The 25,393-nt window shown below is 37.2% G+C and overlaps 1 protein-coding gene across 6 annotated transcripts in view; it reads left to right on the top strand.

Moving 5' to 3' along the window:
- MYO6 (myosin VI) overlaps positions 1-25,393 on the top strand; it is a 158,144-nt gene that overhangs the window by 120,266 nt on the left and 12,485 nt on the right. For 3 of the 6 annotated variants that reach the window (XM_010855252.1, XM_010855253.1, XM_010855254.1), the window contains 12 exons: positions 6,259-6,389; positions 6,475-6,552; positions 8,375-8,504; positions 10,712-10,802; positions 12,349-12,499; positions 14,004-14,212; positions 14,868-14,946; positions 15,818-15,981; positions 18,715-18,741; positions 19,151-19,180; positions 20,943-20,981; positions 24,663-24,766. In XM_010855252.1, the coding sequence (XP_010853554.1) occupies positions 6,259-6,389; positions 6,475-6,552; positions 8,375-8,504; positions 10,712-10,802; positions 12,349-12,499; positions 14,004-14,212; positions 14,868-14,946; positions 15,818-15,981; positions 18,715-18,741; positions 19,151-19,180; positions 20,943-20,981; positions 24,663-24,766 (1,233 nt within the window). The remainder of the gene's footprint in view (positions 1-6,258; positions 6,390-6,474; positions 6,553-8,374; positions 8,505-10,711; positions 10,803-12,348; positions 12,500-14,003; positions 14,213-14,867; positions 14,947-15,817; positions 15,982-18,714; positions 18,742-19,150; positions 19,181-20,942; positions 20,982-24,662; positions 24,767-25,393) is intronic. The other 3 variants (XM_010855257.1, XM_010855256.1, XM_010855255.1) reach the window with 2 other exon arrangements.

The following is a 25,393-nucleotide window of genomic DNA, read 5'->3' as shown; positions in this document are numbered from 1 at the left end:
CCTGCCTCTTCCAGGGCACAGCCTTTTCCTTCCTATAGATTCAGGCTTGGGACACTTCCTGAAACTCTCTTGCCAACCGGACTCCATTTCTTGCTCCTCTTGGCAGCAGATGTATTAGAAAGCTGAGGTCGCTTTAGCTATGGAGTGCCTTGTTTATATGGGCTCCTTTCAGAACCCTGTACCTGATATTATATTCTTTGTAATTTATAATTTCGTAGTTATTTCTTAAAGAGCCCTCCCCCAATTATATAAGCTTCAGTTCAGTTCAGTTCAGTCGCTCAGTCGTATCCGACTCTCTGCGACCCCGTTGACTGCAGCATACCAGGCCTCTGTGTTCACTGCCAACTCCCAGAGCTTACTGAAACTCATGTCCATTGAGTCGGTGATGCTGTCCAAATCTCATCCTTTGTCGTCCCCTTCTCCTGCCTTCAGTCTTTCCTAGCATCAGGGTCTTTTCAAACGAGTCAGTTCTTCGCATCAGGTGGCCAAAATATTGGAGTTTCAGCTTCAGCATCAGTCCTTCCAATGAATATTCAGGACTGAATTCCTTTAGGATGGACTGGTTGGATCTCCTTTCAGTCCAAGGGACTCTCCAACACCACAGTTCAAAAGCATCAGTTCTTCGGCTTTCAGCTGCGTCTACCCCGACCCCTCTCATAAAACCCTAGCTGTCGATGAATGGTTTTCTCCTCATCTGCATGGAGAAGGTGGGCAAGGCAGATTGGCGCTGTTGTAAACTCATGATCGCTAACCTTCAAAGGGTTCTCATACCCACCCACCGAGTTTCCCTGGCCAGCAGGTTTTGTTTCTCCCCAGAGGCCAGTCTGACTCACCCTGCCCCGAGCCTCTGCCAACAAGCAGCCTCACCTGTTTTTACTCAAAAGCTGAACGCCTTACCTGTGTGCCGCCAAATATCTTTGCCTGCATACCTTCCCTCCTGATGGAAAGTAGAAAGTGCCTCTCTTCCTCATTGAGACTGTAGTGTTTTGGATTCATCCCTCCTTGCCTTCTCAGGAACCTTGAGTACTGACGACCTGTACTGAAGCTCTGAGACGACCTCTCCCTCTGAACCTCTTCTTTCCCTCTCACCAGCATTTCCTTCCCACTCCCGTCCCATCTCTGGCCTTACTTTCTGTTCTCCAGGTTTTGCTTTTCTCTCCAAGAATATTCTCTTCTCGCTTTCTCAGTTTCCTGCCTTCCACTCACTCTTGAGCCCAGGAGAAATCAGCTTTCACCAGGATGATTCTGGGTAGGATCTCTGGTGACTCTCCTGATCCTGAATTAGGCGTTTCTTTGCAGACCTCATCTCAGTGGACTGCAGCAGCGTCAGGCTCCGCTCTGTCCCTGTAACATCGCCTTTCCTTGGCTGCTAAAACAGCGTGTGTCCCTGCTTCTCCTGAATGCTTGGCCATTCCTGCCTGCTGCGCAGGGTCGTCTTCTTCCACCTGGGTGTCTCTTGTTGGACTTGTATCTCTTCTCACTTCCATCAGTGCTGTTTGATATGACTTTCTGTGGAGGTGGAAATAATCTGTACCCGTGTTGTGCAGTATGGCAGCCACTAGGTACTTGGGGCTCTTGAGCCCTTGAAATGTGACTAGTATGAGTTAGATACTGAATTTTTAATTGTGCTTAATTAAAAAAATTAAATAGTCACACGTGACAAACCTAGACAGTGTATTGAAAAGCAGAGATGTTATTCTGCCAACTAAGGTCCGTAGAGTCAAGGCTATATGGTCTTCCCATTGGTCACGTACGGTTGTCAGAGCTGGAGCGTAAAGAAGGCAGAACACCGAGTAACTGATGCCTTTGAACTGTGGTGCTGGAGAAGACTCCTGAGAATCTCTTGTACAGCAAGGGGATCAAACCAGTCAATCTTAAGAGAAATCAACCCTGGGTACTCCCTGGAAGGATTGATGCTGAAGTCGACACTTCAGTATTTTGGTCATCTGATGCAAACAGCTGACTCACTGGAAAAGTCTCTGATGCTGGGAAAGATTGAGGGCAGAAGGAGATGAGGGTGTCAGAGGATGAGACGGCTGGATGGCATCACCGATGCAATGGACATGAACTTGGGCAAACTTTGGGAGAGGTTGAGGGACAGAGAGGCCTGGCATGCTGCAGTCCATGAGTTGGACACGACTGGGCGTCTAAACAAGACCAAGTCACATGTGGCTAGTGCAGCTACAGAGCATGTGTCCAGCAGCTGCCACGCTGGACAGCCTAGGCGTATGTTCTCAGTCTAAGGCTCCCCAAGCCCCTTTCCATGTGACCTTTGGAGTGTATCTTTTACTCCTTCAGATTTGCTGAGATATAACTGACATGTAACACTGTATAAGTTCAAGTTGTGCAATGTGTTGATTTGATACACTTATGTATTGCAAAATGGTTACCACCATAGCATTAGCTCAGAGTCCTGTTGGGCCACATAATTACCACTGCTTGCTTGTGGTGGGAACATTGAAGATCTACTCTCCTAGCAAACAGTGAGCCTTAGGACTCCCTAATTCAAGCTGTCACCATCTTTCACCTGGCTCTTTGCTGAAGTTTCTTAACTATCCTCCTTGCATCTGCTTGGTCTGTTCTTCACACAGGTCCAGAATTGCTGCCTTACAACTCAAACCTGAGCATGCCTTTTTAGTGCTTGACATGCTGCAGTGCTTCTGACCCTGGTTGGGGTAAAGAGCAGAATTCTTGGCAGCTTATGAAAACCCCTGTGATCTGGCCCGTGGGCCGTTTGCCTCTGTTTTCTCTCTCTCCTCTCTGCTCTCCAGTCATTCTGGCCTTTGTTTTAGTCTCTTAAATGTCCTGTGTTCCTGCGGTTTCAGGGCCTCTGCATCTGCTGCTTCCTCTGTTTGATAAACTCTCCTCTCCCCTTTGTCTTCATTGTTCACATCTGAGCTTGGTGGTCCTTTCCTCGTGAAAGACTTTCTTGATGCCCCCAACAAGGAAGGGGGCCCGAGTAAAGGGCGCCAGGCACTTTCATTTCAAAGTCACAGATGTTATTTAATTTCTCCTTTCTCTAATCTGTAAACTCTTGAGGGCAGAAATCGTTCTGACTTGTATGCACATTCCTGCTTCCTGGCAATGCAAAGCATACACTAGACTTAGTAAATATCTGTTGAATGAAATACACAGACTAGGAAATAAAGATTTATTCTTGACTGATTTTAGCAAATACTAGAAAGTTAAATATGGCAACCCATTCTAGTATTCTTGCCAGAGAAATCCCATGGACTGAGGAGCCTGATGGGCTGCAGCCCATGGGGTCGCGAGAGTTGGACACAACTTAGTGACCAAACCACCACCACCAGAAAGTTAAATAAATGATGTCTGTTTTATTCCTACATATGTATAGTTGTATTTTTGTAATGTTTTCTTCAGATCATTTTTGCTTGGAGTCTGCTGATTTTCCTCATTTAAATTTCTCTTTAGGATTTGGTTAGCCTAACATAATATCATTTACTTCCTACTGAGCATCCAGTGTCCTGGCCAGTCAAGTGTGTTTAGATTTAGCTCTGTGCACTATGAGATTAGCACAGTGTGGGCTCACTAATGCTTTAGCTGGGATTCCTCTTTCAGTAAGCAGTTCATTTTAACAAGATATGTTGGCAGTTTAATAGATGCCACCAATTCATAACGGTTTGATTTTTTTATAATACTAATTGCAGTAAAATGGCTTAGAATTGGTAATTGTATGACTAGGTAATGAGAAAAAGCAAAAACATTTACCAATAACTGGTAGAAATAAAAATAGTTGTGACGCTTTCTAAAATAAAGACATCTAAGATTGGAATGCTCCTTTGCCTTTCCATTTCTATTTTTTTTTCCAATTTAAGGAGAATAATTAATTTAGGACAGCTTTTACTAAAGGGACTGTCTTCTGATCAGCCAACCCCAGGGAAAGTAGGGGAAAGTAAGAGAAGGCAGGTCTTCCTTTAACTTGGGGGCTGTGCTCCCTGCATGGTAGCAGAGAGGGTTCTGAGGATGGCCAGCCGGGACTGCGCCAGGAGGTTCCTCACCAGACTCCCCCGAGGAAAAGCCGGGCATGGGAATCTCTAGAAGGAAGGGTACCTGGTTGGGTGATTTTTACATTTTTAAGCCTCAGAATATCTTTAGAGTAAATTAACTTCAAGTGTGGAGAAAGCAACCACAGACTTAGTAATTTGTTAAGCTCCATGAAATTCTTAATGAACTCCTGTGAGCCACTTCCTACGTTGTATGCGGTGGTAGGGCAAGCCAAGGGACTCAGACGACGCTCACACTTCTAAGGGTGCTTGTTTATTTGATATACATGGGCAACAATTCTGACAGTACCAATTAAACCTTACTTTTATTTCTCCAGACAGAGCCAGAGCCTTGATCTAGTTCTGGAAATTTCTTTCCATAAGAACAACTGCCTTTGTGTTCCATTATATTAAATGTAATATTATATTTAATTCAGTATTAAACTTTATTTTATGGTAATATATAACATGTTATATATTATAGTAGTATATATAAATTATATATTACATATATTATATAATTATATTGAAAATTATAATAGTTATATATGTTCACTGTAACAAAAATTAAATGGTACAGAATAATATACTTAAAAAGAAGTCTCACTTCAAAAAGGTGACCATTTAACTCTGTGCCTTCAACATATTTTTTATACTTGCTAGAGCTCTGCCCTATTATTTTTAATTAATACATCATATTCTGTCATATGATTGTGGTATAATTTGATTAGTATTTAAGTTATTTCTGTGTTTTGTTTTACTAGCAATGACCCAGTGAATTTATAGACCTTCTCTATGTGTATCTTTGCCCACACATGTGGCAAGTTGTAGGATAGATTCATAGAAGTGAAAAATCGTCAAAGGGATAACTTACTAGCATTTAATATTAATAATATAAATACTTGTTCCAAATTGCCATCTGAAACTGTTACACTGGTTTACTCTCCCACTAAGAATGTACATGTGTGTTTTCCTACATTGTCATCATCCCTGAGTATTATTGGGGTTTTACCCCTTTGCCACTCAGATTAAAATTCAATCTGATTGTCTAGAGAGAGTCTCTTTCCAGTGAGATTATTTTAAAATAAAAACCTACCCATTTAAGAATACTTTATAATTTTATTTTGCTAATTAAATTTTTGACCAGCAGAAATTTATTTTGGTTATAAGGAGCGAGGTACAGATCTTATGTTATTTTTGTTTTCCTTATGTCTAACCATTTGTCCTAACACTTTTTAATTGAATAATCTTATTTTCTTCATCGATGTAAATAGTCCTGTAGACTGAAATCCAGGTCTTTTTATAAACAAAAGTCCTGGTATTATCAATAGTTGACCCTTTTCTTATGCTGTTCCTGCCATGAAAAGCTCACACTGACTCAAGGCTCAAATTAGTCATTTACTAAAGTTATACTGAATGTCGATAGTCATCCTGTAGACTCTTTACCCTGGTAGACTAGACTAGCTCCTTTGAGAGGTGAATGAAATGGGGGTCTTTAGAGTGCCATAGTCTTCTGTCTTCTCCATTTGCTTTAAGTGCTGGTGAGAACCAGGAAATATGTTTGACTTTGTCTTGGAAACTCTTAATCTTACTCCAGAAGTAATCTCAGAACTTGGAAAATAGCCAAATGCAGGTCTTTGCCTTGTATACTGTGACACAGAGGTTTCCAGCAGAAAAAATAGATACAAACTACATTTGAATTTTCAAGAGACCAGTAGTTTATCTCTAGAAAATATAGTCAAGCTAGTTTTGCTTTATTTTCATTTTCTTGCAACTTATTTTATTTCTAATATTATGCCTTTCACACAGGGACACAATGAACATCACTTGTAGATATCTTCATTTATTTCTGTTGGAGAAATCTGTGTCTTCACTAAAATAGAAAATACGCATGTGTTTAAGTTTGACAGATTCTATAGCACTGCTCTCAAAATCCCGAAGCATCTTTTATTTCCAGAAATAGTGTATTAAAAAGTAATTTTCCCCCACAGTCTTAGCAGCACTAAATATTATCAACATTGAATATATTAAAAAAAGCTAGAGATGGGAATTTGGTTGCAGTAGTTTTTAGGTGGTGGATAAGTTGGGAACATAAGCATGATGTAAGTATGATATTTTCTATGTAATATTTCATTGCGGATAATTTCTGTAAATTACCACTTTTAATTTGTAAAATTCTTTGATCATTTGCAGATTACCTTTGGACTTCTGTATGGTGATTGGCAGTAAAACTTGTGTTTGTTTATGAATCTAGGTATGGTGTCTGTCTTGGACTTGATGCAAGGTGGTTTCCCATCACGAGCTTCATTTCATGAACTCTACAACATGTATAAAAAGTATATGCCAGATAAACTTGCAAGATTAGATCCAAGACTATTTTGTAAGGTACACATACTACCTAAATTGAGATTTATTAGCTATAAACTCATTCTTATTAATCCCTAATTGGCACTTAACTTTTATTTTTCAGGCTCTTTTTAAAGCTTTGGGCTTAAATGAAATTGACTACAAGTTTGGGTTAACTAAAGTATTTTTTAGACCTGGCAAGGTAAATACATTTTTATTTTAAACTGTAACATAATTAGTATGGACAGTTGGAGTCAGTGAATATTTTTAAGTGTTTAGTGATTTATATTATTCTTAAATTAGATAATCACTTAGAGCATGCATATATATATGGGACACACATACACAAAATTTTCCCACTGGTGAGAAGTTTCCAATGTATAGCACTCTATAGAGTTTTTGTTTTTTTTCCCTCTAGCTTTGGAGGTATTGGAATCAGACGATTGTTTAGTTGAATTTTTACTTAAAATAAGGGTTAACCAGGAATACTTCTTTTTAAACAAGTTGAAAGCTTTTCTAAAACATTGATTTGGTCTTCAGTAATTAAAAGTTTCACAGTACTTTTGAGTGTTCATTGTGAGAACGAGATCTGTTAGAGCATGATAGATGTATTGCATGTAGAAAATTAGACTGGAGTCTGTGCTGACGTCTGTCAAATCATAGAAGGGATGGCTGTATGCATACTTTTGTACTAATACAGTTTTCTTAGGCTACCCATAGTTTTAGTATTTATAGATTCTTGCGCTGGTCTTGTACTATGATACAAAATTGAGTTATGGAAGATTTCATGACTAAATACATATGAGGCAGAAATACTTACTTCCCATTCACAGTCTGTTCATAGTATTTTCACCACTCTTGACTTCTTTAATATTGATTGAATATTGCTTTCTCATAATTTTAAACACAGTATTATTATGTAATAGACAACTATACTTGTTTGACTTAGCAAAATCATTCGTAAATATCTCTAGTGCCTTGAAGGCTAAATTAATCAGATAAATAAATCTGACTTCACATTTTGAGGCATGAGATGAAATCTGTGTAATGCATTACCAATGTATGCCCTTTCCTATGAATATTTTTACTGCAGAAAACCTGTATCATCTCTTATCATAAATGGAAGCAAGTTAAAAGAAAATGAATATATAAGTATTCATAGTTGGCTTAGCTGTAGTCATGCATATTTATCAGAAATTCAACATTTCTTATTTCGGATCTATAATAACTATTTTAGGGATTTATGGCTTGATAGAGAAAGCACTTGGTTTTATCTGCCTCCAGAAAAATTAATCAGTCAGAAGGACACAGTGCAGGCACAGGGCAAATTTTCAAAGATCTTTAATCTCTGTTACCTTTAATTTTGATTATAAGAAGCTGTTATTTTGATAGGTGTGTGACATCCTCAATATATTGTAGTGGGATATTCGGTAAAGGATAGAAATCAATATGTACTTTGGTGGTAAATTGTGGAAATAATGCATTTTGTGATTTAATAACCTAATAGATGTTTTATTTGTGTTGTCTGTCTCTTAGTAGCAGTTTCTTCTTTCTGATCAAAAGAAGGATGGGGTTGGGAGAGACACGGTAGTTTTGGTGGTACCCAATTTTATAGAGCTGACCTTTGCTTGTACAGTTATCTGGGAATATGGATTTGCCAGTTCAGAGATATGCTAGACTTTTTTTCATTCTTCTCGCCATAAAACCTTTTTGCCCATCATCTATAATGGTCATTTAAGATTTTTTTTTTCCTACTTTTTATTATTGAATCTTCTAACTAGCAATGAGTAACTCACCCTCCCCGTAACCTCTACAAAACGAGTCCTGGAGGAAGGAAGAGAAAGGCAGCAAAATTCAGTCACGTGTGTCTGGGTTTGCTGTGAAACTCCACTGAGACGTGTCTGTGTAACGGGCTTGTGACCGCATACAGAAAGCTAGATTTTGATTTGTGTTATTTTGTATCTCGCTGTGTGTTTAAGCACGTCTGTCTTTTGATATTATTAGTCAATTATTTGATTTCCCAGTTTGCAGAATTTGATCAGATTATGAAGTCTGACCCTGACCACTTAGCACAGCTGGTGAAGAGGGTCAACCACTGGCTAATCTGCAGTCGCTGGAAGAAGGTCCAGTGGTGCTCGCTGTCCGTCATCAAACGTAGGTGTTTTCTTCCACTCTCGGACCTGGAATTATGTTGGAAACGCGTTGGCTTGTGGGATGTTATTAATTTGTCTCAGTGGTGAGAGCTAGGCCACAGGGACTGTGTCACTTACTCACACTATGTCCCTGGTTCCTCACGTAACACCTTACATGTAGTATGTGATAAATTAGTACTTGTCGACTTCCTCAGCTTCTTGAGTGTACGATACTTAGCTTCTTTAATCACATGTATTATAATTAATTTCATCTTGTTCTAAAAATTCTATCTCACTATCTTGACTCCTTCCCTCTCTCCCCTACTCTCTCTCCCTTGCTCCCCTTTCCCCTCACCATACCCCAGTCTCTGGGACTTAAACCAGAACTTTTCTTTCCACCCACATGGCGTCACCAGAACACACACTGAAAATTTCACAGTTGTATTGTCTCTTCTTTCTTGTCCCTGAAATCATGCCAGTCACCAAACTCGTTTGATTCCCCCTCCAAACACTGCACATCTTTCTCCTTGTTGCCACTCTCTTCATGGAACCCCTCTCCCCGGCTTGCATAGTGACTTCAGCGGCTCCCAAACTGGTTTTCCTGGCTTCCCAGGCTTATCTTCCCAGAGTCTCTAATTAAAAGGCTTTGATTATATCTTTTCTGTAATACAGGGCAAAGTCTAAAGTCTTAGAATGTTATAGCAATTACTTATCTCTGACCTAAAACAAGGCTGAGGGACAGAATAATTGTGGGTTACCTGATGGTGGTGGTCTATGCAAAACCTTTAGTCATAGGGAGTACTGTCAGTAACTTGATTAAAATTTTAAACCCCTGCCCAACTTTCCACCTTACCTGGAACAGTGCTAGAGGCACAGGAAAAGGATTCAGTACATTTCCGCTTACTAATAAAAAAAAAATTCCTTTGACCTAATGAGAAGGAACCATGTAAGCAGCATACAACCATGAGGTCTTGTTAGTCAACTGTAATATAAATTAAACTATAATAAAACAAGATAACAGAAGCTCTTTCCCCATCACTTTCCAACTGAAATATGATCATACTTTTCACTATAGTTAAATGCTTTCAGCTTTAAACATTGTATTATGATGGAAAACATATTTTATTAACATTATTTCTACTATACTATTTGTTTGTGGACTATATGGTGCAGTGGTCAAGTCAGTAAGTAGACAGAATCGTTGCAGGATGTTAATGGGGAATGTCTCCAGGTCAGATTAGTCTAGGATATTCTTTTTTTTTTTTAACTTTACATAATTGTGTTAGTTTTGCCAAATATCAAAATGAATCCGCCACAGGTATACATGTGTTCCCCATTCTGAACCCTCCTCCCTCCCCATACCATCCCTCTGGGTCGTCCCAGTGCACTAGCCCCAAGCATCCAGTATCGTGCATCGAACCTGGACTGGCAGCTCGTTTTTTACATGATATTTTACATGTTTCAATGTCTACGATATTCTGACTGACTGAAGTTAAGTAGAGTCCTTTGTGGTAGGATCCTTAGAGGCCACACTCAGTATGTTCATTGTGAATCTTCAGAAGGAGGTGTAGCAGATAGCTTTTCCCGACTTACATTTGACAGGTGAATCCTTTTTTCAAGACACACCTGTTGGACTTCTGTGGTGATACAGTGGTTAAGAATCTGCCTGCCAATGCAGGGGACATGGGTTCAATCCCTGGTCTGGGAAGATCCCACATGCATGGAGCAACTCAGCCTGTGTGCCAGAACTACTGAGTCTGCACTCCGGAGTCCCCTGCAGCTACTGAAGCCCATGCAGCTAGATCCTGTGCTCCACTACCCTGTTGAGAAGCCACTACAGTGAAGAGTAGCCCCAGCTTGCTGCAACTAGAGAGCTCACATGCAGCAATGAAAAAAAAGTGCACCTGATAAAAAAAAAAAAAAAAGACACACGTTTTAACATTTCCTAAGCCAGTATTGCATAGGGCAGTTTGGGACACATTAGTGTAGTGTAACAAGGAAATAGCATATTTAAACTGTACACTTAGTCATATAGTTGATACACTTTTTGTTTTAAGAAGTTTAAGGAACTAAAGGAATGTGCCAATTTTGATGTTTGGTATAATACGTTCATCAAGATTTTTATGTTTCTTGAGGATTGCTTTGTGGAAATGAGTGGTTTTTAGAAATACTGTAAATCTAATTTAAGCTAAATAATTTTCTATCATTATATTTTCCTCTTACACATAGTGAAAAACAAAATAAAATATCGAGCTGAAGCCTGCATTAAAATGCAGAAAACTATTCGAATGTGGCTTTGCAAAAGGAGACACAAACCTCGGTAAGATGAATAGAGTCTAAAGAATCCAAGATACCTGTTTATCCTAATATAAAATGGCTATAAGGTCAAAATGAAGAGCAGTTTGCATACTCAGAGTTTTCTTTTTCCTCATGTTCTTTGTAAAAAGATGTTAGTCTGTTACTTATTGGATGTTAATTAATTTCTTCATTCATTCATTACTTGCCTCATTCTGTAAAAGGATTTGAAATAGCATAGATTCAGTTCAATTCAGTTCAGTTGCTCAGTTGTGTCTGACTCTGTGACCCCATGAACCGCAGCACGCCAGGCCTCCCTGTCCATCACCAACTCCCTGCGTTTATCCAAACTCATGTCCATTGAGTCAGTGATGCCATTCAACCATCTCATTCTCTGTCATCCCCTTCTCCTCCTGCCCTCAATCTTCCCCAGCATCAGGGTCTTTTCCAAGGAGTCAGCTCTTAGCATCAGGAGGCCAAAATATTGGAGTTTCACCTTCAACATCAGTCCTTCCAGTGAACACCCAGGACTGATCTTTAGGATGGACTGGTTGGATATCCTTGCAGTCCAAGGGACTCTCAAGAGTCTTCTCCAACACCACAGTTCAAAAGCATCAATTCTTCAACGCTCAGCTTTCTCTATAGTCCAACTCTTATATCCATACATGACTACTGGAAAAATCATAGCCTTGACTAGATGGACCTTTGTTGGCAAAGCGATGTCTCTGCTTTTTAATATGCTGTCTAGGTTGGTCATAACTTTCCTTCCAAGGAGTAAATATCTTTTAATTTCATGGCTGCAATCACCATCTGCAGTGATTTTGGAGCCCCCAGAAATAAAGTCAGCCACTGTTTCCACTGTTTCCCCATCTACTTGTCATGAAGTGATGGGACCAGATGCCATGATCTTAGTTTTCTCAATGTTGAGCTTTAAGCCAACTTTTCACTCTCCTCTTTCACTTTCATCAGGAGGCTTTTTAGTTCTTCACTTTCTGCCGTATGGGTTAGATTAGAGAAATGTAAACAGTATAAGAGATTGAAAGGAGCTGTTTTATACTGATTATTTTAGTGACTTGAGTTTATTACTAAATGTCAAATTGACATTGTTTTTAAAAACATCTCATTAATGTTTTGACCATAATTTTCAAGATTTTCTGTAGGAATTATACACTGTCACTGTAAATTTAGCCTTTATTTCTTATTTGATTCTTTTATTATTAGAAATTTTAAACGTGGAAGTCTGAATAACTGTTCATCTATAACACATTTTCAAAGCAATTAGTCTTTAAAGTTTTTCTTTAAATTTTTAAAATTTAAAGAATTTTAATTCTCAAATTCTTCAGTGTAAGTATAGAAGTCTTAAATCTTACTGACAGATATTAATGTCATTCACATCCATATTTGATGATTTCTTTTACCCTCAACAAGAGACCTTAAAAAAAAGAACAATATTGCATAACATGAAAACAGAAGTATTCTATTTAGTCATATTTTTAGCATTTAATTAAAATGAAAAATCTATTTCTATGATTAAATGGTAGAATTAAACTGATAAAGTATTATCTTTGCAGCATTGATGGCCTGGTTAAGGTGGGCACACTGAAAAAACGGCTCGATAAATTTAATGAAGTAGTAAGTGCATTGAAAGATGGAAAAGCAGAGATGAATAAACAGGTCAAGGACCTTGAAATTTCTATTGATGCTTTAATGGCCAAAATTAAGGTATGTAGTTTTAACCCAAATGACTTTTGACTTTTAAAAACAGTTTAAGTTTTTTTGTTACTGTATTGAAATTTTATAGAAAAATGTCCTTTTTTAAAAAAAATACAGACTGTTACATGTGTTGAGTCTCAGTGATAAGTGATAGTCATATTATTTTCTCTACTCTGTGTTTGAAATTTTTCATAGCAAAAAAATTAAAATGAAGACAATTTTTGTGCAATTCATTTGTTGCTAGGAAAGATTTTTCCAAAATATTAACTAAAATATTATACTCTTTTGGTAAGCTTTTGCAAAATCATTACTGAGAGAAAATTAATGCAAATTATTTTGTTTCATGTTTTTCTACTTTCAGAAACTAATTTTTAAATTTTAAAAGTAATGTAATATTTTCAAAAATTTGGAGAAAATCTCCTCCACATCTTTACCCCTCACACTAACACATTCAGCTATATACTATTACATATTCCTCTCAATCTTATTTTATATGCACATATTTTTGCATCGTTCTTATAAGGTACATTTTATTTCACATTCCTATCATTATGTTATTGCCTCATCCCTATTATTAAATTATTTTCATATAGGTTATATCATAAATTACTTAACTATTAATTGAAATAACAATTTTCTCCCATATTTTGTAAGAAAAAACAAGAGGGCCTCTTTGGTTTTGATTTTTGTTTGATTACTAGTGGGATTGAAAATTTTTTATTTGTGCTTGTTTGTTGATTATGTTCTGTTTAGTCATATCTTTTTCTATTATATTTTAGGGCCTCAATGTTTTTCTCATTGACTTTCATAATTCATTGCAGTTATGTGAGATATAATATCTTAAAGTGAGGCTTTTAGATACTTTCTACAGATAATGATAAATCTTGGAGTAAGAATGGAGAAAAGTCAAGAGAAAACTGAAAATGCTTTGGATAGCTATTTGGGTAGCCTTAAAATCAGATAGATCTGATTTTACAGATCTGTCCAGAGCCACCCCTGTTTATGCAGTATTAATCAATTAAAATCAACCCAGCCACATTTAAGAATATCATCCAACAATTTTGGGTATAATGATAATTCCTTAAATATTCCCGAGGTATTATTTGATCATTAATATTAAAGGGTAGTAAATTCTGACAAAATTAATCATTTCTTAAAAAATAAACTCTTAACTACAGTATATTAGTTTGTCCACAGTACACTCTTAAGATACTTGATTGATAGGAAGTAGACTCAAATTTTGTTCATAGAGATAACTTAAATTTTTTAATATTATTTAATATTTAAGCAATAAAGAAAGATAATGGGCCTACTGCTAACCAGCTTTTTCAGTTTTGCTGTGTATGTGTATGTTGGTTTGTTTTTTTTTAATTGTGGTAAAACACATACCATTAAACTTACCACCTTAACCATTTTTTAAATGTACAGTTCAGTGGTGTTTAGTGTGTTCAAATTGTTGTACAACAGAAGATATAACTTTTTAAGTGCACGTCCATTGTATTGTTTCTTTAAGTCCACGATGATGACAAGGGAACAAATACAGAAAGAATATGATGCTCTAGTTAAAAGCTCAGAGGTCCTTCTCAGCGCATTACAGAAAAAAAAGCAGCAGGAAGAAGAAGCGGAAAGGCTGAGGCGCATTCAAGAAGAAATGGAAAAAGAAAGAAAAAGACGTGAAGAAGATGAGCAGCGTCGAAGAAAGGAGGAGGAGGAGAGGCGGATGTAAGGCGCTTATGTTGTTGCCTTGGGTTAGAAACTGACACCATACTGAACTCGGAAGTGCTGATGGTGGTTAACGAATATTCTTATCTGTAAAAGTGATATTCCTATATTTAAATACTGATTTTAGAAGAAGTTTGAAAATGGAGAAAGTAAGCTCACTTTACAATAACATAAAATGATTTTAACTATAATCTGAATTTTGGTTAAACTCACACCTGAGGGTTTCTTAACTTCTTTTTGAAACAGACTTTCATATTATTTTATGATCTAGGAAGAAAGTACTTCTCAGCAGTTTTAAAACTGATAAAATTTTGGAAGTTTGCCATAGTAGGACAGACAGAAGGAATATGAGTTGTCTAATTGGAGAGGCAGTGTGTTCAAGACCTTACAAATAGGCTTGGTAACCAAGTTAATCCAGAGATGTTAAAGGTTATGGAATATAATTATATTTCTTTTGTTTCTAAAGAGCTGCTATCAAAGTTATATTTTATTTTTCAAAAAATAAGTTAATAATGTAATAGCCAGGAGGTTAATTTGATTTCCCATTTTGTAACATTTATTTATTAACAGTTAAACTTTCTTCTGAAGAGTTCCTTATTTTCTGTTAATTTTTGAAGAGTTTTCTAATTTTTTTCTTTCTTTTTTTTTTTTTTAGGAAACTTGAGATGGAAACAAAGAGAAAACAAGAAGAAGAAGAAAGAAAGAAAAGGGAAGATGATGAAAAACGTATTCAGGTCTGTACTCTCTAGGCAGTCAGACTGAATTCTTATTAAATAGAATCTGCAAAACTGTAAAACAAGATCTTCATTTACTAGATAAATTGTCTTTGATTTATCCTAGAGAGCAAAGGCAGTTTCAGAAGTGGTTATGGGAAGGGACTTTGGAGCTAGGGAAGTGAGTTCAAATCCAGCCTCTCTGACAGCAATTGTGATATTGCAGGAGTTACAGTGAGTGACTGTGGGCCACAGTTTTCTTTCTGGGATGGAGATAAATAATAATTGTGAGCATTAAATGAGGTAATACCTATTAAAGCATTTAGAACAGTGCCTTGTTTAGTAAGTATTAGTTTGTTATTATTCAGAGGGGGAAAGTCAGATCAGCATTCAGTCACAACATAATTATCTCATATTTTAAAATATTATTTTATAACTTTGTAGATGCTAATATTAATAGGATTAAGATTTTCTCTCTACCTCCACCATCTTTTTTTTTTTTTTTTTTAATCCATGTCTGAGAATAATTAATCCTATTTTGAGTATCTGTCTGTCTTGGCTTTCTGATTTATCCTGAACACAACCAAGACTTTAAATTCCTGAAATCTGCAGTGTAGGTGTTAGTATTCAGGTCACACCAAGGCTACTGATGTAATGTTTGGGAGACTCATATTCTAGTGATAGAATGGCGGATTCTTGGTTTGGGCATGAGGAAACATTAATCATAATATAGAAGGGGAGAAGATGGGATTTTTCTGGTTAAAGAGTATGTATTTCTTAGTTTAAAAAAAAAATGAAAAGAAAAACGTGTATGGAGCAAGTGTGCAAAGTGAGGGGGATGAGCAGGTAAACAAGCGGAGATGCCCGGCGTCAAGGCCTTCTGTGCCGGCAGGCAGAGGTGGAGGCGCAGCTGGCCCGGCAGCGGGAGGAGGAGTCCCAGCAGCAGGCGGTTCTGGAGCAGGAGCGCCGGGACCGAGAGCTGGCGCTACGTATCGCCCGGAGCGAGGCCGAGCTCATCAGCGACGAGGCACAGGCCGACCCTGCGGTGCTGCGCAGGTACCGCGTGTGGGCCGGGGGCGGGGCGGGGCACGCAGGTGGGCGGGGCACAGATGGGCGGGGTGGGGCGCTCGGATGGGCGGGGCGATGCCGCCTGGGCAAGGGCGCTGCCGCTTTTACTCACCTGCTGCCTTGCCTCTCCTTCCACGGAGAGGGAAGTAGGGGGAAAATAACGTTGCTTAGGTCCTGGTATATTTGCCACTTAAAAATTTATTTGTATTTACTTTTACCCTTAAGTCAGTGAAACTGTTGATTTCATCAAGCTGTGTTGAAAATTAAAACTGCTATTTCAGTTCATAACTACTTAAAGGAAACATCTTGGTTTACTCTGAAACTATTAAAAGAATATTGTATAAAGGGTAGACAGTTTTTAAATATCTGCCACTAGATACTGGCATAAAAATGGTGAATATGTTATAATCCAGCTTAATATATTTGAGGCTGGAATGTATTGCAAATTTTTCAAATGTATCATGTACCCTAACCCCTGAGAAATTTTACACATACACATACCTTTCCCCATTGTGATTTAGAATAAATAAGATTTACCTTTCCAAGAAGGCAGATTAATCACATGGAAATAACTTTGCTCCTCAGGTCTGAATTATCTCTAAATAGTATGGAGTGTGAGGTGTCAGGTCAGTTTATTTCTCTTCCTTGGTTCTTGTCTCCTTGCAACAAAATTTTGGAGCAATGGACCAAAAAGCGTTAAACAACAGACAAGTTACAGCTCATTTCAGCTTAAGCAGACAGATCTTTTATTAGTCGGACACTCCCAAAGGAGGGCTCCTCACCCTTCCTATCCACTCCTCTTGGCTTCCCTCTTTTATTCTTCCAGTCTCCTTTCTGTTATGCCTGGTTCAAAGTAGGGCTCGTACCCTCCACCAGTCAATGAAAGGGAATGCAAATAGGCATACCCTCAAGGCCGATTGACAATCTCAAGTTATATAACAGCAGACTGTGTTGCTTATGTCTTCGTATAATTCAGTCTGTTATAATTAGATTAGATGTAGAATATTCATCAGCCCTTACTGGGCTCCTCATGGCCAAAGGTTACTTGGAGAAGCCTCTTTGTATCCACTGTGTTAGTAGGGTGCCTGTGCAGGAGGTGCAAAGTCTCTGTGGTTATCTTGTAGCATCTGTGAGCTCTCCTAAGCGTGTCTGGGATGGAGTTTAGAAATCAGATTGCATCCTTTTCAGCCAGGCCTCCCCTTGCTGCTCATGTCTAACTTCCTACTGAACAGAGGAATACAGAAGTTCTTGGTAAAAGTTGAAGGAAGGTTTTACTATAACAGATTCATTTTTAAAAATATAGAATGTACAAACATTAGTTATTATTATTTATTTGTAAAAACAAAACTCAGATGTGGAATTCCTTTATGCATAAGTACCTATGTTGTATATATATGGGGGCCTGTGTGTAACCATACTTTTCAGAATGTCCAAGTGCTGTTTATAACAAAATAATTAAAACACAACCACTAGATGTTGCTATTTCCTTGTGAAAGGTAGAAAATTTGGTCCACATTGGAACGTGGCAATTAGATTTTATTTAGCTGAAAACAAAGACAGGTAAGGAAAAGGGTATGTTAAGTTGCCTTTGCACGTTTTGTAGTGAATGATTATATTGGGGAACTCTGGAGCTTGAATTGTACATGAAAGTTATATTTAAATTGAATAGGCCTATGTGTTATAATAATTTTTGAGCTCATTGGTTTGGAGCCACTCTTTGGGCTCTTAATTAACTAACATTCTTACTATAGTTAAAGTGAGTTTGCTTGATACTGGCTTTTTAACTGCAGGTTCAGCCCAGCTGCTATTCAGTTCCTTCCACGTGCCTCTTGGTGATGTGTCTGGAGCCTTTGTGGATAACCAGCTAGTGGGCTAGGCCGGGTTCCCAGTGAGCCAAGGCTGGCCATGATGTGTGTGAGGCAGTTCCGCACTTGACACAGCTGACATTGTGAAGGCTGACGCTCTTTAGTGAAAAACTCTTAGGTGGAGCCCTTTTTGGTATTTATGGCTTAACTCTGTGTTTAAGCATTTGAAATATTTAGCTGTATCCAGTGTCATTCTGTGTACTGTGAATAAAATACTAGCTCATATGTGGATTCCTTCCCATCCTCAGAAAGATGCAGTTCATCCAGTGTGAGTGGTCTTGAATAGAGTGGAGCATTTAGGAACTTTAGCATAAGGGATGAACTACCTATGATTTAAATTAAACAGCATTAACTGGGTGATGGGATCACTATGAAGTAATTAGGAGATACGTAAGTAGTTATGACTTGAACGGCAGAAGAGTTTTAGTTCTCCTGTGGGGTAGCTGTAGGGATGATGTCCCCTCCTTGGACTGTCCCTTCAGGTCCTTTCTGCCAGCTGTCTTCCAGGAAGCTTTTCCTGACCCTCGGTTCCCTGTGAACTCCTTCACTTCTGAACCGCCTGGTTATTTTATATGCTGTACTACAAGCATTAACACTTTATTGTGGATGATGTTCTCTATGTATTTTCCCATGTTTGATTATTTTATCTTACTCCATGGGCTACAACTAAGTGTTTTTGAGTGTTTATGTTACGTTAGTTAGCACTGAACTCTTTCTAACATGTTTATGAGTAAGAACCTAAATAACTCTGTTCTCAATATATGGCATGAAAGTGTTCTTGGAGTGTGTGATACATTTAAAAATATATATGTAGATAGATTCTGCTGCAGTAAACAATTTTAAGTTACTTTTCCAGCTTGGATTTCCATCCAGTAACTTCTAAGTAAGAATTGTTTCCTACATATGTAATGTATTTCAAATTACGATCTCATTTAATAACACTAATGATCCTTGATGCAAAGTAATGATTTCACATTATCTAATATTATCATTTCTAGATTCTACTAAAACCAAACACAAACCCCACATGAGTAATTTTTTCAAATCTAGATATAATATATTCACTCTTTAATTTTCACGGAATGCCTTTAGTTTATTCTTTTCTAATCATTTGTAATGAAGATTTAAAAACATTAAAATTCTGAGTGTTCTCATACATAGGTTAAATAGAGATAATGGAGTTTTGAAAATCAATTTGCAAAGTCACTGAAACACAAATTTGGCACAACCCAGATTTCCACAGTTCAGAATTGGTTATGGTATTGACTAAAATATATGTATTCTTTTCACAGAATTAACGGAACAAGACGCACAATGACACCGTATGTCATTTCCCTTTTAAAGTTGACTTAATCGTGTAACCTTTTTTTTCTCTTTTTTAATAGGTTGTGGATACTTTTTAGGAGAAATATTTTCCTCATTGAAGTAAATTTTACGTCCTTGTTACTATCATCATCATTATTATTTTGCCCAGGAAAGATGTTTATGCTCCTTTTTGGTGTTTAGTCACAGTAGTTCATGATTTGGTTTCTTTCCTTGTGTTTGCTAACTTTGTTTCAACTTTAACACCCATTTTATGTGTTTTTAATTTCCCTTACTGATGTCTTTATAGAAGTAGATATAGAGATATAAATAAGAATAAGCAAAATATTTAAAGTATTTGAATCATGGCAGATAGCTGTCTTTCAGTATGTGTAATAGTTTATTCTGCTAACACCTAAAACAGCTCATAATTTGAAGTTATATATATGTATTGTTAATTGTGGTGTTTGTGTATCTTTTTGTTATGAAAATCTCCCCACAGAGAGAATCTAAATAACATTTTGGGATATACATATACATTATATGCATAAAATATACTTTTTGCATATATTTTTGTATATGTGCTATATATATAAAATTTGGAAGTTTAACAGCTTTTATTTTTCCAGCTGTACCCTTTATACTGAAGGTTCTTAACTCTATCAGATCCCAGTACCAATAACAAATGTTTCATAAATGATGCAACCTCCTTTAATAGTTTTCTCTAAATAATACACATAAAAGAGAAATAAAAAGACAGCAGTCTATAATTATTTTATTATATTTTATTTATTTTTATTATATTTTATTTATTTTAATATGAAAGTGCTGACTCTCAACTATAAGAAAACGATAGTAAGTACTCAGATGTTTTCACATATACAAAGAATCACCATGAATGCAACAGCTACCAATGCAAGTTGATGTAACAAATTTGTTTCAGTCAGTTAAATGCCATGGATCTTCTCCTTTATGGTCAGGGCCCAACTCTGAGTCCTGAAGCAAACATGGCCATCTTCTTTTCTCTTGATTTTTGCTGATTTATAAGATTTTTGGGGTTACCAGAGTCTGATGAATAGAATGAATGAATGCTTGATTATGAAGGAAGAGAGCAAAACAGGAAAATAAAATATTAAGGAAGCCGATGAACATGATTTCATGAACATTCCATTACACAGAATTAAGCAGATTTTGAGAAAAATTACAGTCTTCTGGTTAATAAAAAAGAGTACGTTTTTGCCTTTGGGAAGTGTTTATCCTTGAAAGGTCAGAACACTTCTGATCTTTAATTTAACAAGTGCTTGATGCATTTGAATATTTTTATGCTTTGATTTCGAATTTTAGAGTTTTGAACACCTCAGACTCTTATTTAAACTCTGACACCATAAAATAGATCATTTGGTGTACCACCATTATGCCCTAATTAATATTTACCAAGCAACCCCAGTGCAAAAATCCTTGTACATATTCTGAATTCCAGCAAGTTCCCTGTGTGCATTTAGAACATGCTGATTATATTCTATATGTAAAAATATCACAGAAGCATGGCTCTCATGAGACTTTATCCAAAAGTTGCTACTGCAAAAATGAAGTTCAAATAACTTTAACTGGATTCAAACAAAAATTTTATTGTATTTTATGGCTATATATCAAAAAGTGTATTACCAACTTTTGCAAAGTAAAATAATAGTGTATGGTTACTAAAGCAATACTCTTATTGAAATTTTCATTATACTTTTATATAGTTGTCTTATATAACTTGGATTATTATTTTTCTTATAGGGAACAAATGGCGAAAGAGATGTCAGAAATTTTGAGTAGGTTAGTGCAGTGTAATTTGGGGAGATAAGTGTCACATCAAAATCATATTTTCATCACTTGGACCAGAACCTGTTATATAGAGTAGCCTGTTCTTTCCATGTAAATTTTCTGTACAAGAAATGTCACTCTGCTCTCTTGCCACACTAACGTAGAAAAAGGTTAAAAAAAAAACAAGAACCAGAGTGCCTGTAAATTGGCCTTTTTCAGTGGGGATACAGCTGGTGTTCAAAGGGGACTGTCCCTTGTTGCTGGTGCTGTTGCACTTACCAGGGACCCCACCAGTTCGGTCTCAGTGGGGGAACCCTTCCTGTCCTTGTGACGGAAGGGACACTTTGAAATGCCCCCTGAGGGTGGTGCTGCCCCCTGACTGAGACCCACTCTGCCTGGGGAACGGAAGAGAAGTGAGGAAGCGTGTGGCCCCAAGGCCCCTGCCCACCATAGCACAGGGAGGGAAAACCAGGTGTAAAAGCTGAGCCACCAAGGAATGGAACTTCCCGGCAGGATCTGGTCCGTTACCACCTGGATATGAATCAATAACCTTTTAACTTTCAATTCTGAACTTACAGAGCTAATTGAAAGTGTTCAAATTAATTTTTTTTAAAATCAAAGTCAATTTTGCCACTGCCTTACTCTGTTGTTCACATGATTGTCTTTATAACAAGTCTAAATAATCAGTCGTTGAAAGTGAAGCTTCATTTTCTATCTTAATACTTCCAAAGATGAGGGGGGGGCATTTAAGTGAATTTGATTTATGTACTTCTTAGGATGCTGAATATGCTTTTTAGCAGGTGTATTTTTCTTTGAGGTACTATGAATTAAAAGTTGGTAACAGTAAAACCATATTTCAAGCAGTAATAATTTGAATTCAGTGTGATTTTTAGAAGTATCAAAATACATCTTACGTATATCAACATCTCATATATATTCGACAGTCTATAAAGCTGTATAATGTAGAATCACTTTCTCTTTCAAAAGGAAAGAAAACAAGGGCAAAAACCCATAATTTGAGCTACCTTTAGAAAAGACTAGTAGAAGAGCTAGGAAGACAAGAGAATTTTTTGGTTAAGCTTATTGAATGGTGGTTTCAGGATGCAGAAAAGAAAAAACAGATATTTGAATAATGTTAAAAGCATAATTTATTGTTAAGGGTAATAGGGAGAGCTTGCTGACACACAGCTGGCACTTTTTGAGCAAAACATTTAAGAAGAAAAAGCTCCATGAAGAATGCCAGTTACACAGCTTATGAAGAAATTCTACAGTGAACTTGACACAGATTGTAACCATGAAAATTCAGGAAGGACTAAACGGGCACACATTATTCTTTAACTTGGCATATAAGTGACTAAAAATCATCATGTCTAACAATTTTTAAGAATGTAGGGTGAAGTATGCTACTTTTTATTCTCTAAAAATGCATAACTACCCCTTTCGAAGAGTCATAAGTACCTTGTTTCAATTTTAAGCTTAGTACTGAAGGAGTAATTTTATTTCAGGAAGGACGATTCATATTTTCAAGCATCGTTTTTAAATAACATAAGTCTCATTAAGTGTCTTATGTCTCGGTTGTTTGCCATGATTGCTGTTGTCTTTCAAAATGTAAAATGCTGAGAAAATATGAGCTCATTTTGAACATTGTACCATGATCGTCCCTCAGGAGCATTACTGTGAAACAGCTTATCCCATTTAATTTTTAAACTATTTATTATTTTACTTTTTATATTGTAAATATATGTATTTTATTTTTTATTTCATTCTATTTTCCCGCTCAAACGTTCCTACCAGTTGGGGCATATTATAGTACCTGTACCCTTTGGAATCTCCGTTATCTGTCTCGTGACCTACAACCATTTTCCTTTAATTTACTAGTTGTCATATTATTACTCAATGAATACCAAGGTGTGATTTTTTTATCTGCTTATAGAACTTTTCAAACTTTTGACCTGAACTCAAAAGTCACAGGAGTTTCCAGGCTCCAAGCAGCTCTTCTAGCTTATATCTGGAGACTTCTGCAAAGGGTGGCAGTTTGGCTACTCCCCTGGGGACTTGTAAATATCCAGACGTCCAGGGAGAGTCAGCCAGTAGGAATGGTTGGGGCTTGGTCATCTGCAGCTTCCAGCAGTCTGCAGGTGACTGGCCCTTAACCCATCATGTGCTTCTCATGATCTTAAAGTATGTGATTTTTTTAACAATTTTCAATTAAAGTATAGTAGATTTACAATATCGTTTAAGTGTATAGCACAGCAGTTCAGTTATACACACACACACACACACACAGTACCTATCTATCTATATGTATATACTTTTTTAGATTCTTTTCCCTTACTACATGGATGGGCTATCCACTCCAGTATTCCTGGGCTTCCCTGGTGGCTCAGTTGGCAAAAAATCTGCCTGCAATAAGGGAAACCTGGGTTCGATTCCTGGGTTGGGAAGATCCCCTGGAGAAGGGAACATCTACCCATTCCACTATTCTGGCCTGAAGAATTCCATGGACTGTATGGTCCCTGGGGTCGCAAAGAGTCAGATACAACTGAGCAACTTTCACTTCACATAATCACATAATACTGAGCTTAGTTCCTGGGCTATACAACAGGTCATTGTTGGCTATTAATTCTATACATAATAGTGTGTATATGTTAATTCCAGCTTCTCAATTTATCCCTTCCCCACTACCTTTTCCCCTTTGGCAACCATAAGTTTGTTTTCTGTGTCTGTGATCTTTTTCTGTCTTGAGAATAAGTTCATTTGTGTCTTTTTTTTTCTTTTAGAATCCATATATAAGAGATATCACTTGATATTTGTCTTTATCTGTCTGACTGACTTAGTACGATAATCTCTAGGTCCATTCATGTTGCTGCAAATGGCATTATTTTATTCATTTTTATAGCTGAATAATATTCCATTGTATATATTAATTATACCTACATCTTCTTTATCCATTTGCTTATTGCTGGACATTTGGGTTGCTTCTATGTCTGGCTGTTGTAAATAATTCTGCTATGAACATCAGGGTGCATGTATCTTTTCCAGTTATAGTTTTTTTCTGAATATATGCCCAGGAGTGGGATTGCAGGGTCATATGGTAGTTCTATTTTTAGTTTCTTAAGGAGCCTCCATAGTGTTCTCCATAGTGGCTGTACCAATGTACATTCCCACCAGCAGCGTAGGAAGGTTCTCTTTTCTGCACATTCTCTCCAGCATTTATTATTTGTAGACTTTTTGATGATTGCCGTTCTGACTAGTGTAAGGTAATACCTCATTGTAGTTTTGATTTTGAGGAATATATGTATATACACACTATATATATATAAATGTATTAAGTCTTGATGATCATATATCCATGAGTTAAAATATTTAAACAGGTGTGGGTAAAATATTTAAACAGATATTTTAAATTTTTAAATTAAAAAATATTTAAATCAGAACTTCTGACTCCATGGTACTAGAATATTGGAATCAGAAGTTCTGATTTAAAATCTAATACAAAAATGATGCAGTGGAAAATTTTAATTTGCCTGGGCATTCCATAGAATACCATTCTTAATCTCATCTATTAAAGATAAAAAAATTATATTTTCCAGGAGTTGTTTCCAGTTTGCAAACTTAGGTTCATTTTCTTGTCTATTTAGTCAACATTTTGTGTTTCTAGTTTCAATATGTAAAAATGTGTAATAATTACAGAGGCCCTGCTGTACAAGCCACGAAGGCGGCTGCTGGTACCAAGAAACACGATCTTAGTAAGTGGAAATACGCAGAACTCCGTGATACCATCAATACTTCTTGTGGTAAGTGTACAGGGAGGATGAAAAGTGGGAAAGTTCCGTAGCTGGCAAGTAAATACCTAGATTGGGGTGGGAATTTTATTCATATAAATTAGTTGAAACCATTCTCTTTTTACTCACACCTTGCAATGAAGACCTAGTTTCTTCACAAAGCTAAAAGACAGATATTAAGTTAAATTGATTTTGCAAGCCAGAGAAGAAGAGCGCAGAGAAGTTACAGTTGGGGCTGTATCAGTGACTGACTGTCCTAACATGTGCTTCCTGGTGGCTCAGACAGTAAAGAATCCTCCTGCAGTGCTGGAGACCTGGGTTCGATCCCTGGGTTGGAAAGATCCCTTGGAGGAGGGCATGGCAACCCACTCCAGTATTCTTGCCTGGAGAATCCCTACGGACAGAGGAGCCTGGCGGGCTACAGTCCATGGGGTCACAAAGAGTTGCACCTGACTGAGTGACTAAGCACAGCACACAGCATTCCTGTCATTATTTGTTGCTGGGGTCCAGCCCCGGTGGATCCAGGAAATTCAAAGGGGAGACGGCTTCGGCGATCAGGATACGATAGAATTAAAGATATAAAGAGTGGTTAAATAGGGATAGCTCAGCGAAGAAATTCAGTGAAGAAAAGAGCCTGAA

This window comes from Bison bison, unplaced genomic scaffold (genome assembly GCF_000754665.1).
Source record: "Bison bison bison isolate TAMUID 2011002044 unplaced genomic scaffold, Bison_UMD1.0 scf7180017864362, whole genome shotgun sequence".
Classification (NCBI taxonomy): domain Eukaryota; kingdom Metazoa; phylum Chordata; class Mammalia; order Artiodactyla; family Bovidae; genus Bison; species Bison bison.
This window is presented reverse-complemented; position numbering and strand designations above follow the sequence as displayed.